Below are 16,818 nucleotides of genomic sequence, written 5' to 3'. Positions count from 1 at the left end.
ATATCAAAATGATTTTTAAAAACGCGGTATCGATCTATTTTACTTTCAAAATCTCGTGAAATTTCATCGTTCTGTTGCAAACTCTCGTGATATTTTGCAAATTCTTGTGAGATTTTGTTAGTAAAATAGATCGATACCGCGTCAATATATCAACACATAAAAATATGGCAAAATTTCGTGAATTTTCGGGGGATTTCGTAGCATAACGATGACATATAGCAATATTTCATTAGTAAAAGAGATTGATATGGTGTTTTTGAATGGCAATATATCAGCATATGAATATATTGTGATATTTTAATGTATCAATATTTTTCCCTCATCTTTAGAAGTTTTTAAGTCCTGTAAAAAAAGTTTTTGAGGAAGAAGAAGTAGTATCTATTTTTTTTTTTTTTAGACTTTAGAAACTCAGAAGCCGATCAAATATCGGGTTAAATATCGGTGGGGTGGCCGATGTCCGATATTCAGTTTTAAGGCCGATACCGATAGGGGGCCGATTATATCGTGCAACCCTATTAAATTTCAACAACACATTTTTCTGATTGGATGGTGAAACGTTGAGTATGCAGTGAAATATGGTTGTCCATCAGCAGCAAGTGTCTCAGTTTTACAGGCGTAAAGGGGGTATCATTTCTTTTACCATACACTTTAATATGAAATGCAGTAGTTTCCTTGAACTCTTGAGAAAACAAGCAATCTCTTGAATATAAGCTTTCATTTAAATCCAAAAAATGTTGTAGCAATTTTCACAAAATACTGTAATAAGTCATTTAAAATGAAGAAGTTGATCGCTTATTTCCTCTGTGCAAAAGTCTGGTTTGTTGCACACTTTTAATGTTTACTAACACAAAATAAATCCTTCCCTCTGTTTTCTTTTATTTTTAACCGTGGCACGGGGAAAATTGAAAAGCGTACCAATTATTCATAGCATTCATCACTGTTATTGAATAAAATATATATTGATTATTGAAATAATCATCAGCTAATTTAGTAATCGATTAATTGTTAACTGGATTATTAAGACTCTAAAACATTACCTTAGCTGAGAGAGCAACCCACTTAGAAAAGTAATTATATCAAAATTGTAAAAAAAAAAATATATAAACATTTTGCATTTAAGATAATAAAAAAAAAAAAAAAAAAAGATTTCTTGGTCTGTCATTATGCTTTACCAAGAACTCCTCAAGAGGAAAATTTTGAGTTCTCTTTTAAATTCTGTAAAAACTGTTCTTTAAAGAAATGTTGCTGTCCGTTGTAAAAATAATTGACAGATTAATTGATTAGCAAAACGGTCGTTAGCCACACTTCTAATTGAATTATTGTCCAGCCCCGCCCAATAACAATATTGTCCCAGTCATTAAACACCTTGGATAATGGAAAAAAATTGTTTCAGTCCATGGATTTCTTTTAATTTAAGTAAGTTGATGTTGCCCTAAGCACTCGGAGGACCAGTTGCTGTTCACTGGGTTTAGCTATGAGAAGCACACTCAACAGAGAAGTACAACAACTCTTTAAATGGTAAATGGCCTGTACTTGTATAGCGCTTTTTCAAGTCAGGAGACTTAACCAAAGTGCTTAACATTGCATTCAGTCATTCACCCATTCACTCACACACTGATGGTGGCAAGCTACACTGCTGCCCTGAGCTCACTGACAGACACTGGCACCACCGGGCCCTCTGACCACCATCAGTAGACAATGCAGGTAAAGTGTCTTGCCCAAATACACAACGACACTGAAAGATGGAGCCGGGGCTTGAACGGTCAATCCTTCGATTTCAGGGCAAACTCCTACATCCCCTCCTCCTACACTGTCGCCCCTTTACTTCCATCAGAAATTAAAGGATAATCTGATGCTTGAGGAAATGCCTTCATGATATTTGAATGGGTTAATTCTCTATTAGTTATGGTCATACGATAGGCATAGCGGGTGAGAGATTTTCTTCCTGAATCTGGTTGTGTAAACACTTATGTTTAGTAAACTTGGGTAGATTATTTTTAGATTTTCATGATGGAGACTAGTCTCTAAATTGGTTTTGAAGACATGCATGACGAAATATTTTTTCAGCTTTATTTTGCAACGTCTGGTGCAGGATGATTTTATGTCCGTTCTGTGAGAAATATACACTTTTTCTATTAATCTAAAGATCTGTCATATATTGTTATAAATGAAATCCCATCTTTTCCTCTCTTCCCAGGCTTTCTGTGTTGACTTCAGCCGTACCTATATGGCGTGTGTGACCGGAGAATTCTGCCAGGCACAGCACCTCACCTCTGCGGAGAAGTGAATCGGCCGACCCCCGAGGGACTACGCTACCCAGAAACCCCCCTGACTGCCAGCACATTAGGAACTGCTGACTCTTCCAAAAGGCTGCCGCCCCCCCTCCCCTCTGGGATACTGCGTAGTCCTTGGCCTGCCTTCCCTGCCCTGTCCCAACCAATACGAAAAATATTTGCTTTCAACTTTCTCCTTGAACAGCCAATCACAAACAGCTCTCCTGAATGGGGTAAACTCATTGGATGACTTCTGGATAGTCTCATCTTTTTTTTTTTTTTCCCACATTGTTTTTGTTTTATTTTACGTTTTTTCCACATCCCAGAATACTGTGGACTAGTTTTCTTTTTGTTGCTCTTTTCTATGTGAATCATCCTGCAGTGAAGATTTGTTCTCCTGACCATTGTACTTCACATCTTGTCCTTTTTATTTATTTTACCCTCCCCTGATCACATACACCTCCTAGCAGTCTGTACATCTGAGCCAAAAGTTGCTTTTTTTTGTTTTATAAGAGTATTGTATTGTAATTGTTTTTTTAAAGCCGTCTCGCCAACATGAACCGCCCTGCTGCAGTCGAGATTAAACATGAGGCCATGAGGTTCCTTATCACGCACAATCCCACCAATGCTACACTCAACAAGTTTACCGAGGTGAAGCATTATCTGTTATCTAATGTGTTCACATCTGCTTTAAGGCCCTCTGACATGAAGTCATTATTCAATTTCTTCCAGGAACTGAAAAAGTTTGAGGTCAACACTTTGGTGAGAGTTTGTGATGCCACCTATGATAAGGCTCCAGTGGAAAAAGAGGGCATACAAGTCGTGGTAAGCATCTCTAGTAACTAGTGGCTTTAAGGGTTAATTTCCGACTTGTCCAGCTTTAAACTGTTACATTAATGTTTCACAGCCATACAAGTGATTGCAAAAGTAACATCACTACCTGTATTAGCATTCGTCTGTATTGTTCACCCCTCTGTCTTCCACTGTGGTTCATATTGATTAATTTCCACATCTTGAATCCAGGACTGGCCATTTGACGATGGCGCCCCTCCTCCCACGCAGATCGTAGACGACTGGCTCAAGCTGCTTAACACAAAGTTTCGAGAGCAACCTGGCTGCTGCGTCGCTGTACACTGTGTGGCAGGGCTGGGCAGGTATGCACGTTTCACTTTTGATTCCAAAACTAAAGTACCTCTCCTTGCACTTATTGTTTTTAATCATGTACCAAAATCGCACTCATCAAACAATAGACTTGGTGTTAAATGAAGCATTTTGGGAGAAGGATTTTACAAATGAAAATCTGAAGTGTGGCATTTGTAGGTCTCCATTCATGTCTCTGAGACATTAATTTGTAAACCAACTTTTTAGAACAGTATGGCTTCAGTTTTTACCAATATTTAAATCAGCTTTGTTTATCTGAATGTGGATCTGTGAACATCGGTCTCTACATCTTATCTCAGATTTCCTGTTGGGTCTTGGATTGGGCTCTGCTACCAGATCCAATTCATAGATTTTGTTATGTCATTTAAATTTCATAATACTAAATGACAATCATCATATATTGCTTTAGAAAAATAGCTTGGATTTGAATCACCCCACCTGGAGCTGACCTTGATTTAAAATTCAAGCTGTTAAACATGCTTGTAAGGTAATCATGTTTCACTACAAACAATGAAAATATAACACACTAAATATTATCAGCTAGTAGCAGCAATCAATTAGCCAGTTTAATAGTTATAAGTAAATATTTAAGAACAAAGTGATGAACTGCTGTAACTCTGAAAATTAAAACATCATGAAATTGAATCATCAATCATGAATTTAATAGCCATAAACTGAAAATTTAATTAATCACCCAGCCCAAAATTAGTTTTTTATTTAAGAAGCAACTGATTTCACAGTATCTTCTTTAGGGTCATCACAGTAAGGTGGGCAGGATACAAATGTTTATGCTGCTCTTCGCATTTTTATGTAAATAAATACAAGTCCTGTTCTTTCAAAGGTTCCCTCACAACATGTCAAATCACAACAAAACAAATGTTTTAGTTTATGGCGCAGTTTAAATTTGAGTCAAAGTTCTGTCTGTTTTAATTTCCCTCAAGTTTTATATTCAGAAAGAAAAGCATTAAAAAGCATTTCTGTTTAGTATCGACTGCTCTGGTCAGTCGGGGCTCATCTCCATCCCCTGTAACAGAGTGACTCCACTTTAACCCATTTAGGCCTAAAACGCCTGGAAAAAACACCTTAAAAACCTATGGCCGATTTTAAAAAATACCCCTAAAACCTGAAGTTTTTCTGTAAATTCAGCAACTGTGTCAACGCCTTAATTATTGATATCTCAGCTTCTGTAGCAGATAGAACTCAAAATATATTTTATCTTTGAAATTCTTCCAAAAAAAAAAATGTGAAAAGCAGTAATCAAAAAAAAAAAATTCAACCTTTTATTTTTTCCATATGTGATCATGTCTTCATTGAGAATGTGCAATATAAAACGTTTTCAAAATAAAGAACAAACATTACATAAATAACTATCTGATGATTACTTATTAACAGTATTATTATGCATAATAATGCATATGTCTGTGTTATAAATTGCATACAACCTACCTCCAGATGGCCACAAATCTGTCCCGGGACATATTTTGGGGGAACTGCGTCCTGAAGAGAGGTTTACATACACAGCCCAATAAATGTCTTCATCTCCGTCACAGTCACGGGTGACCACTTTGCCATCTTTGCTCTTGTTGGAGTTTGGTTTGTTTGGTCACTGTACCTATTCGTCTCGGTAACTAGATGCATCCAAAGTTCTTCATTAAAAATATGCCCAAATGCCTGCAGCGGTGTGGCGTCTGCAGGCAAATCAACTTTCACTCCAGGTGTGCGGTTGAAAACACTCCGTGCATTGCGGTGGTAGTTCGATTGGTTCAGCGCGTTCAAAGTCATCATTTCATCTATACCGTCATCAAAGCCGACACACTCCTCAAAATCACTGCCTTCCGACAACTCTTCTCTGTCAAACTCCTCCATGTTTGCTTGAAAAAAACTTCTTTCTTCTTGCTTGACTTATATGCTCTCCCGGCGTCAATGGTAGAATGACGCAACAGCACCCCCGGCTTGAATGGTAGAAATGCGGTAATGCTTTCCCGGCCTAAATGGGTTAATAAGGTTACAGAGTTCATGCACTCTGTTGCAGGAAACAGAATGGTAAAGAATCTGAGAAGTCCATTTTACCCTGATCTCCTTTTCATCGTGCCGTCCTCCTGCTTCATGTTCACCCCTTCACCACCTGCTTCACCCTTGCCAGACATGACACACATTGAGCTGATTGTTTTGTCCCTGCACAGTTTCAGCTCGTAACTCGAACCGTTTTCTCCCTACTGTTCCCTCTGCTTAGTAAATAAAGTCAACCGATTAGATAATCCTTGGTTACAACACGTACTTCTCTTCTCTCACTACAAATTAATGCAATTAAATGTTTATACGATAGTCGTGTCATGAAGGAGGCTGCAAGCGTAATGTGAAGTTATGGCCCGTTGTAATCACACCTCAGGGTGACGGAGAACTACAGTAAAGTTGTACTGAATAACACGAGTGTGAAAACGATGCAGGCAGGAGCAGATGATGTGAGGAAACTTGTGTGAAAGTGTCTTCTCTGACAAAGTAGAGGCCCACCCTTAGGGGGTTTCTTGCCTTGCTGTGACATTCCAGAGGTTTTTCCAAGTATAGTTTAGACTGGTCATTTCTGAATTCACCAGTTTTTCTTTTCTTTTTCTTGCTAAAGTTTCCTTACTGAGCTCTTCTTGGTTCGTCTGTAGTCATATCGTCTCACCTAACACTCTTTACCACACTTATTTCTCCAGCACTGCTTCTCTTTAAAGTTTTTGAGCTAGAAAAGTAGCTCTGTTAGCGCTGATAACTGATCTGTTAAGTGGTCCAGGGAGCTGCTGTATTTATTTACTTTTACTCATTCTGTGTTCCCTCTGGTGACAAAGGAGGAGTCCGTTTCACTGTAACTTATCACAGAGCATGAGTACAGCACCTCAGCAGGGCACCTGTGAACTCCAACACCCCTGTAGATTTCCCAGGCCTGTTTCCCAGATTTACCTTCACCCCCTTATTATTGCTAAGGAGCCCTGCAGCCTTGGTATTTCATCTCCTGTTCTCACTATTCTTGCTTTAACCAGTATGTTGGATTCCTTTTACCTTTCAGAGCTCCAGTCTTGGTGGCCTTAGCTCTCATTGAGGGAGGAATGAAGTATGAAGATGCCGTGCAGTTCATAAGGCAGTAAGTACCTGTCGTACCTGTGAGCTTAAGACACTTTTTTTTTTTTTTTTTCTTCCCCCCACAAAACTTATGTTATGTTGATAGATTATATGCAGTTTACCTATAAAGGATGAGAGTATTTGATTGTTAATACAGTGACCATCCAGCTTCCCTGAAGGCGGTGGCTAAAGCTAATAGATTGTCCCACAGTTGTAGGGAACAAAACTGACTTCCACTGATTTTAAACAACTACAGTCCCAAACGCCTTATAGAGGTTTACATTAAAACAATTTTCTAAATGTTTTCCAGTCACTGACTGAACATTACAAGAAGAAACCAATAATTATTTAGACAGGAAATTTAGGCTGGAGGCGGTGTGCGTCCAATGAACGTCCCACATGAAACAGTTTGACACAAAATATTTCAGGCATTTCTGGTCAAAGTAACAGAAACTTAAAAGCTTAACGGTTAAAGCTGGAGGTTCTTAGATACATTTTTTTCAATGCTTTGAATTGAAATTCCTAAAATGTCTTTGACTTGACTGGATTTTCTCTATTTGAAATAAACCAGTTTAGCTTTAAGATTCATCAGTCAGTGTTTTTGTTCGGTGTGTTTTTTTTTGAGCAGTTTTTGGTGCTACGCTAAAATTACAAACCCAGAAACAGAGGAAAGCAAAACGCCTTTTAAAGGGATTACACACAAAGTTGTTAGTCTTTCTTGGAAATAATTGAATCATTCTGGTATAAAACCAAAACTTTCCTCTCATGCTATAGCTCTTCTGTGTATCTGAGACGCTCCTAAAAACCTGATGTCAAAAGCTGGTATGAAGCCTGTAGGCTGTAAATTGGGTAACTCAGGTGGGAAACCCCTTGACAAACATACCAGACGTGAAATGAAAAAAAAATAATTTGGAAGATCACATTGAATAATTGTTAGAAACCCTGTAAAGATTAATGCTTTTTCAATTGGTTTCACACAGGACCTTCTTTTGGAGCTCACAGCTTCATATAATTTCCTGATGTTCAGCTTTTTCGTGTCTTTTTAAAGACTTCTCTAGCGAAAACCATGTTTACATTTGATAGTAGTTTATAGATCTGTATTTCGATCGGTATTTTGATATTTTTTAAGGCTGAACCAGTTTTCTTGGGTTTATTCTCATTCAAGCTTTAGCCGTCAGGTTCAGCCAAGTCAAAAATAAGTTTTAAAGATGCAGTGTGTGCTGTAGATTAGATATTAAAAGATATTAAATTTATTAAAAAGAAAACACTTTCTCCAAAATGTTAAAGCTGTCCTTTTAAACTAGTGTGTGGTTGAAAAGAAATTAAATTTCACATGGTTATACCTGTGCTGACTGAGTTAATAATTTGTAGACAGTTTGTTTTGCTGTTTTCCTTGCCAGTCAGAAATAATCAATAAGCAAAGTGGATTACTTTTAAAAAGGTAATCATTGTCTTCAGAGCTTTGAATGTGTTACTTTCTGGATTACAATCTAAACCTTCCTGTTTTGTTGTTTTTTTGGTAGGAAGAGACGTGGAGCCTTCAACTCCAAACAGCTTCTTTACCTCGAGAAATACAGACCCAAAATGCGTCTGCGGTTCAAAGAGAACGGCCACAACTGCTGCGTGCAGTAGGCTGCCCGTCTGTGCATCTGCTTGTAATGCACATAGTTTGGAATCTTCCAACAAAGAAGATTTTTAACATAAAAAAATGAGTGCTATCAGTAATTGTTGTGATGATTTGTAAACACTGAGTCATGGTTAATTGATCTGAGAGAAATCGAACGATCAAACAAAATGAATTTAGATCTGGGGAAATCCACCAGCCGAACCAATGAATGGAAGGTCAAAGCACACAGATGGGGCCCGCCTCCCGGTTCTACAGCTCAACCAAACCACGGGCCAGAATTTCATCTGGTTTTTTTTTTTTTTTTTTTTTTTTTTTTTCCTCTCAAGTCCATCCTGTACTTTCTTTTTCTTTTAAACTCAAGTTGTAATCATGGGATATTACCTTCCATCATGTGAATCTTTATTTTCTTTTCCACACATACATGCTAATGAAATGTTTGATTCTGTTTTTATTTCCTTTAATTGTTATTAGGCCTTTAAAAAAACATTTTTAAACTTTGAACACATTGTGATTGTGTTTTTGTTTTTGCACAAAACTCAAAAGGTTCACCTGAAAATGCAGTAATGTTTTTTTTTTTTTTTTTAGTTTTTGGCTCTTCACGTGCTTCAAGTCAATTTCAGTTAAGAGATTCACAGAGGCTGAATATATCATATTTATTCGCAAGAGAAGTGTGGCAGTGTTGAGTTTGGCAGGGGCAAGGACACTTTGTCTTTCAACTTTTATGTGTTTATTTTTTTTTCCCCTTCTAAGTCTTGTTGGAGTGCAATAATCAGTCCACCTCAAATACGCCCATCAGAACCTGCTGAACATCAAACACACACTTGCAGACATTTCAGAGGGGAAGTAAGAGCTGCTTCAGTTGGTACTCCTCCAGCTGTCATTCACTTTACCAAATCAGGGGATGGCGCTAAAGGATTTCCCAAACGAATATGCAGATTTCAGCTCACATACCCAGAGCCCAGAGTATGGTCTGACACACGTGGTGGAGAATGGAAAATGGTCAGTTTTTTTTTTATTATTGTACCCATTTCGAAAACATCCCCCGATTCGTATTGGTTCTTTAAAGATAAATAAATTGAAATGAAAAGCATTCTTGTGAGTTATGTCTTTTCTTTTCCTATTGAGGAATGGCCTTCCATTCAACCACATATCAAAAGGTAATTTAAAAACTTGGTATGAGACTGAGAGCCTGTTCCTTTGTGGCAGCATTTTTAAAATTGTCTTCATGGCTAGCATTTCTTAGATGGTATTTGCTCATCAGGTATGTCAGTCAGAGGCTGTCCTACATGTTCTTTCCCCAGTGGAGGGTGACTCACCACCACGTGGAAGGCGTGGAAGGCGCAGGACACCGTGGTACTGAGAAATGACTCACTAAAAGCCTCACTAGGTCACGACTTCATTCAATGCAGGAGCTGGATCAAAGCCCTCCCTCTGCTGGTTAAATTGGGTAATGGCATTCGGAGGTTTAAAGAACAATGCCCAAATCTTTTTGATTTCAAAAATGTTAGACGTGTGTTTCTATTATCCACAATTAAGTTATTAATGTTAATCTGTCAGTTGAAGTGACAATTGCTTATTTTTGTCTGAAAGGGCACGGTTGGTGCATCGGTAATCCTCTGTGCCTCCAACAATATTGAAGAAATGGAAATGCATCACTGGAGCCTGCTTTGAAAAGGATGAATGGCAGTCTCTAGGAAATCTGTGCCAAGTGAGGCAAGATTTGCATTCCCTTTGTTACTCATCGCTCTCATTGAAGTTTAACCGCTTTGTTGAGTTACAGATTTAAGTTACAGCATAACAGGCGGAGAACTGGTAGTACAAGAGTTCAGGAGGGAGTTTGTCTTGTTCTCTGTGACCTTCTAGAAGTCAAAATCTTCCACCTTGATGCACTTGATTTGTAGCTGAGGTGTGTTTCTAAATACCGGAAGATAAGATTATAGAGGTAAATATGTCAACAGAAAACCTTTTCACAGTTGGATGAAAGTGTATTTTTCCCAATGGGCGTCATGTTTTCCATGTGTGGGCGTCACAAAGAGCTAAAAAGATCTTTGTATTGTAGTCTGAGTCAGCATGCTCTCATCCTGAGTCATGCTGTAAAAGATAAAGATCAAAGCTTCAAACCTGTTACTGTGACATAAGGGTGGCCTTTTTTTTCTTCTGGATATCAACATTGTGTGTTCCTCCCTCTACAGTCTTCAATATGCCAAGTGAATCAAGAGTCTTTAAGTTTATTTGCCTAAGGCAGCTACAGACAGGATTTTATGAGAATTAACATTTTTGTTTTAAAGTAACAGGTACTTCCAGTTCCTACACCTCACAAGTATTCATGCTTCTTTTTCATGTGGTGACCACAATGTGTTTGGGTGTGTATGTGTTTGTCAAAACGGCACAAGCTCGGACAAATTGGATTTATGGCTTCCATCCATGTTCATTAGTTTTAGACATTCATAAATTCTCTACTGGGTTGAGGTCTGCGCTTTGACTGGGCCATTTTAACACGTTCTTGATTTGATCTAAGCTAGTTCATTACTTTCTGGCTTTATGATTTCTATTCTGCCAAAAGTTTAGCCTCGAGAACATTTTCTATTTAACATAAAAAGATATTGGACTAGAGGTTAGATATGAGTAAACAAAGTAATGGAGCCGAGCAATCAATAGTACTCTAGTGGAGTTGTGAACGGAGGGAAGGATGGGTGAAGAGCAAATGTATTGCATGCCAAGATGGATAAAACCTGAGACCCAAGTGCTTGAAATACACTATGAACTTTTGAGTTTATTTAAGCCTGAGCAAAGGCCTCAATAGCTGCCAAGTGCATCGATGCATTGATAAGAACTACTGCGGTTGGCAAACCCTTATAACATTTTTTTTTTCTGGTGAAAAAAATCATTAGGGGCCCCAAAAAGTACTAATTAAACACTATCAGGACTAGAGATGGAACAATACATGGGCCTGGCAATACCTTTGCCATAAATTAACATTTTATCCTTTTATCAGCATCTGCTGATGCGTACATATGTTGCCAGCTTTGCATTCTGCAGCCATATTTTGAGATCAGATGAAGGAACTGCATTGTTGCTCCCTCCATCAAGATAACCATTGTTTATGGGCTGCTTGATTTCTTTATATATATATATATATATATATCTATATATATATAGATATACACTATATTGCCAAAAGTATTTGCTCACCTGCCTTGACTCACATATGAGCTTAAGTGACATCCCGTTCCTAATCCATAGGGTTCAATATGACGTCGGTCCACCCTTTGCAGCTAGAACAGCTTCAACTCTTCTGGGAAGGCTGTCCACAAGGTTTAGGAGTGTGTTTATGGGAATTTTTGACCATTCTTCCAGAAGCGCATTTGTGAGGTCGCACACTGATGTTGGACGAGAAGGCCTGGCTCTCAGTCTCCGCTCTAATTCATCCCAAAGGTGTTCTATCGGGTTGAGGTCAGGACTCTGTGCAGGCCAGTCAAGTTCATCCACACCAGACTCTGTCATCCATGTCTTTATGGACCTTGCTTTGTGCACTGGTGCACAGTCATGTTGGAAGAGGAAGGGGCCAGCTCCAAACTGTTCCCACAAAGTTGGGAGCATGGAATTGTCCAAAATGTCTTGGTATGCTGAAGCATTCAGAGTTCCTTTCACTGGAACTAAGGGGCCAAGCCCAGCTCCTGAAAAACAACCCCACACCATAATCCCCCCTCCACCAAACTTTACACTTGGCACAATGCAGTCAGACAAGTACCGTTCTCCTGGCAACCGCCAAACCCAGACCCGTCCATCAGATTGCCAGATGGAGAAGCGCGATTCGTCACTCCAGAGAACGCGTCTCCACTGCTCTAGAGTCCAGTGGCGGCGTGCTTTACACCACCGCATCCGACGCTTTGCATTGCACTTGGTGATGTATGGCTTGGATGCAGCTGCTCGCCCATGGAAACCCATTCCATGAAGCTCTCTGCGCACTGTTCTTGAGCTAATCTGAAGGCCACATGAAGTTTGGAGGTCTGTAGTGATTGACTCTGCAGAAAGTTGGCGACCTCTTCGCACTATGCGCGTCAGCATCCGCTGACCCCGCTCCGTCAGTTTACGTGGCCTACCACTTCGTGGCTGAGTTGCTGTCGTTCCCAAACACTTCCATTTTCTTATAATACAGCTGACAGTTGACTGTGGAATATTTAGGAGCGAGGAAATTTCACGACTGGATTTGTTGCACAGGTGGCATCCTATCACAGTTCCACGCTGGAATTCACTGAGCTCCTGAGAGCGACCCATTCTTTCACAAATGTTTGTAAAAACAGTCTGCATGCCTAGGTGCTTGAATTTATACACCTGTGGCCATGGAAGTGATTGGAACACCTGATTCCAATAATTTGGATGGGTGAGCAAATACTTTTGGCAATATAGTGTATATACACACACCAGGGGCTCAGAAGAGCTGGAGAAAACCTGGAAGGTCAAGACATCAGTGCTACCCGTGGTCATTGGGGCCCTCAGGGCAGTGACCCTCAAACTTGAAGAGTGGTTACACTCTTCAAGATACACTATATTGCCAAAAGTATTTGCTCACCCATCCAAATTATTGGAATCAGGTGTTCCAATCACTTCCATGGCCACAGGTGTATAAATTCAAGCACCTAGGCATGCAGACTGTTTTTACAAACATTTGTGAAAGAATGGGTCGCTCTCAGGAGCTCAGTGAATTCCAGCGTGGAACTGTGATAGGATGCCACCTGTGCAACAAATCCAGTCGTGAAATTTCCTCGCTCCTAAATATTCCACAGTCAACTGTCAGCTGTATTATAAGAAAATGGAAGTGTTTGGGAACGACAGCAACTCAGCCACGAAGTGGTAGGCCACGTAAACTGACGGAGCGGGGTCAGCGGATGCTGACGCGCATAGTGCGAAGAGGTCGCCAACTTTCTGCAGAGTCAATCACTACAGACCTCCAAACTTCATGTGGCCTTCAGATTAGCTCAAGAACAGTGCGCAGAGAGCTTCATGGAATGGGTTTCCATGGTCGAGCAGCTGCATCCAAGCCATACATCACCAAGTGCAATGCAAAGCGTCGGATGCGGTGGTGTAAAGCACGCCGCCACTGGACGCGTTCTCTGGAGTGACGAATCGCGCTTCTCCATCTGGCAATCTGATGGACGGGTCTGGGTTTGGCGGTTGCCAGGAGAACGGTACTTGTCTGACTGCATTGTGCCAAGTGTAAAGTTTGTTGGAGGGGGGATTATGGTGTGGGGTTGTTTTTCAGGAGCTGGGCTTGGCCCCTTAGTTCCAGTGAAAGGAACTCTGAATGCTTCAGCATACCAAGACATTTTGGACAATTCCATGCTCCCAACTTTGTGGGAACAGTTTGGAGCTGGCCCCTTCCTCTTCCAACATGACTGTGCACCAGTGCACAAAGCAAGGTCCATAAAGACATGGATGACAGAGTCTGGTGTGGATGAACTTGACTGGCCTGCACAGAGTCCTGACCTCAACCCGATAGAACACCTTTGGGATGAATTAGAGCGGAGACTGAGAGCCAGGCCTTCTCGTCCAACATCAGTGTGCGACCTCACAAATGCGCTTCTGGAAGAATGGTCAAAAATTCCCATAAACACACTCCTAAACCTTGTGGACAGCCTTCCCAGAAGAGTTGAAGCTGTTCTAGCTGCAAAGGGTGGACCGACGTCATATTGAACCCTATGGATTAGGAACGGGATGTCACTTAAGCTCATATGTGAGTCAAGGCAGGTGAGCAAATACTTTTGGCAATATAGTGTATATATATATCTTAATGCATTGTATCAGTTTCCTTCTGTTTAACAGTTAAGCAACAGTTGATGTTGGTTTAGCAAAGAAAATATTTCAAGGTGTATGTGTGGTAATGTGGCCTTTTTGTTTAGTTGTTGCATGTTTTCTAATTTTGGATTTTCTTTATTTTTGAACTTGTTTGCTTGTTTTTTAATTTTGTGTGTTGCATGTTTTTTTGGGATTTTGTTTGGAGGCCACATTGCCACTCACACCTGGACACGCCCACAGCAACGGCACAGGTGTTCCCCATCAACCAAGCAGCGTGCCAACTGGGACGCTGATTTAAAAAGGCAGCTGTTTGGTTGGGGAGAGAGACCCGGACATGGGAAGGCCGATCTTGGAGGGAGCCGGACGGAGCGGGTGAGAGAGAAGCAGCGGGAGAGGTTTGGGGACTGACGGCAGGAGGCCGCTGGAGCGAGGTGCAGAGACGCACACCGGAGCGAGGTGCAGAGACGCACACCGGAGCGAGGTGCAGAGACGCACGCCGGAGCGAGGTGCAGAGACGCACGCCGGAGCGGGGTGCAGAGAGGCCCGTCATGGAGCGAGGCGCAGAGACGCACGCCGGAGCGGGGTGCAGAGAGGCCCGTCATGGAGCGAGGCGCAGAGGCACGGTGGCGAGAGGCGCGTGTTGGATGTGACCTCGCAGGCCAGCTATGCTGGAGAGGCCCACACGCGCAGCGTGCCGGAACGAGGATCCAGCGCTGGGGTGGACGGTGCCCTCCATTATACCCGCCCAGTGCGCGTCTTTTAACAGACTGGCCCATTGACTCTGCTGCTCTTCACCATCTGGATTTTTATCTTTCTTTTTATCTTTTTTTTTTTGGATTTTAATCGATTTTAACTTATCTTTTTAGCTTTTATTGGATTTTAATCGATTAAACTTTTTAAAGCTCTGCTCACAATCGCCGCAGTCTGTTTGGTTTTATGTTTTTATTTAAGAGGATCGCACCTCTCGGGTGCCACATATGAACACATTTGCAAGGTGCTGTACATACAGTTAGTGTTTACAGGACATTCGCTAAACTGTTGTTTATATGACTAGAAGTGGGACTGAAAAAATAAATAAATGATTTATTACATTGGAAAGAAGAGAAAAGCCTTTCCATAAATTGCCCCACAGGTATGTTTATCTCTGTGAAGCATCAGCTCTTGGTTTTCTGATTCCTAACCTGTCTTTAACATCTACCTGCCCTCTGACCTGGAAAATTATGCTTTGATGATCCCACCAGCTGAGACTGACTAGACTAGAGCAAGCAACACGTTCAGTTCTCTGAAAGAAGTTATCTGAAAAAACACATTTGTGAAGCACTGATTTCCTTTTATTAACTCTCCATCTTGAAATAACCTTTTTCCTTCCAGATACAATTAGATGTTTATTTCAAATGTGTTTAAAAAAAAGCAGCATCAAAACTATTAGGGTTTCTTGTGCCTGCTTTACTAGCACTTGTACAGTTTGTTCTGAACCTGGCTTTATATTTAAAACACATAAAAAAATAAAAAAAAAACTCATGTTGACTAACTGCTGTTCTCTCAAATTGCTACTCTTGGTTCTATTTTCTACTCCACAACATTTCTGAAGGTGTCAGCTCTGGACTACAGGCTTGACTATTATTACAAACCCAATGTTCAATAAATGAACCGTGGCTGATGTAAGGCAGGACTTGGTGAACTCAAATCTGTAAATATTGTTTATGATTTAACCTTTTTTTTATCAGGGATTATATTATGAAACACTTTACAACAGAATCAAATGGGTTAACATACTGTATATACACGCGTAGTTTTCAATTCTTATCTTCCTCTAATCCTAATTTTGTTTTACTGACTTGTTTAAATACTTCTACATCTGTACCCATCCTTAATGTGTTTTGTTTTAGATATAAGATTGTTTAAACTGCACAGTAATTTTAACATGTTTGATTAAAAAGATAAAAATGCATGCATGTTGGTGGGTTTAAGGAGGTCTTCGAAGTACTCTGCCCACCAACACACAATGTCCACGGCCTTTCCGAACTCTTCCCATGCCCAAGTTTTTGCCTCGGTACCCAGCTGACCTGCCGGTTTGTCCCACAGGTCAATAAAGCCCAATAGGACTCTTTCTTCAGCTTGACAGCTTCCATCACAGCTGGTGTCCACCAGTGTGTTCAAGGGTTGCCACCGTGACATGCACCGACAACCTTGCAGCCACAGTTCCGACTAGCCGCCTAAACAATTGAGGCACGGAACATCAACCATAAGCGTCGTTAGACCTATTTAAGGGTGGCTTCAGCCACCCTTTCTTTGGCATTAGCCACCCTATAATTATTTTGCGATTTTAAAAAATATATATATTTTTTTCTGTATTTATTTTTTCCTCATATTTTCCCAAAACAAATGCAGTAAAGCACCGAATAAAAGCCATAAAGAAGACAAGTTAATCTGAACAATCATAGGCGTAACTTCCTTAAGGACTGGTGTGGACATGTCCCCACCAATCTTGACCGGTAGGGGGACAGTCCCCACCAATATTTTGTCCACGTATTTTGCTTTCGGTGCTGTGTATATCTGATTAAAACCCCATTCATGCCGCTCCTCAGAAAGAAAATAGAAAAAGTTCTCCCCGCTGCTCACCGTCCACAAACCCCGACAAAAAACTCAGAAAAAAGAATCTGTTGCCTCTCGCTTTCTCCCCATCACCCCCCTCCGCCCTCTCCCCATAACACCTGTCGCTTCAGGGACAGAAGTGGACTCAGACTTGCAGGTGAGAGGGACTTGTGGAAATATTAAGACCTAATTTTAGTCAGGAGAGACTTAAAGTAGTAAAAGAATAGAGAATAGTGTAAAAATAAGTTAATACCGTATTTAAAA

At 40.6% G+C, this 16,818-nt stretch overlaps 1 protein-coding gene across 3 annotated transcripts in view; it reads left to right on the top strand.

Annotated features, from left to right (window-relative positions):
- The window catches only part of ptp4a2b (protein tyrosine phosphatase 4A2b), a 28,943-nt gene extending 20,279 nt beyond the window's left edge, over positions 1 to 8,664 (top strand). For 2 of the 3 annotated variants that reach the window (XM_038279179.1, XM_038279181.1), the window contains 5 exons: positions 2,198 to 2,506; positions 2,816 to 3,098; positions 3,297 to 3,427; positions 6,484 to 6,558; positions 8,060 to 8,664. In XM_038279179.1, the coding sequence (XP_038135107.1) occupies positions 2,502 to 2,506; positions 2,816 to 3,098; positions 3,297 to 3,427; positions 6,484 to 6,558; positions 8,060 to 8,168 (603 nt within the window). In that variant the 5' untranslated portion in view covers positions 2,198 to 2,501 and the 3' untranslated portion in view covers positions 8,169 to 8,664. The remainder of the gene's footprint in view (positions 1 to 2,197; positions 2,507 to 2,815; positions 3,099 to 3,296; positions 3,428 to 6,483; positions 6,559 to 8,059) is intronic. The other variant, XM_038279182.1, reaches the window with a different exon arrangement.
- Positions 8,665 to 16,818: the final 8,154 nt, after the last annotated feature.

Source organism: Cyprinodon tularosa, unplaced genomic scaffold (assembly GCF_016077235.1).
Source record: "Cyprinodon tularosa strain WSP-4 unplaced genomic scaffold, ASM1607723v1 ctg149, whole genome shotgun sequence".
Lineage (NCBI taxonomy): Eukaryota > Metazoa > Chordata > Actinopteri > Cyprinodontiformes > Cyprinodontidae > Cyprinodon > Cyprinodon tularosa.
This window is presented reverse-complemented; position numbering and strand designations above follow the sequence as displayed.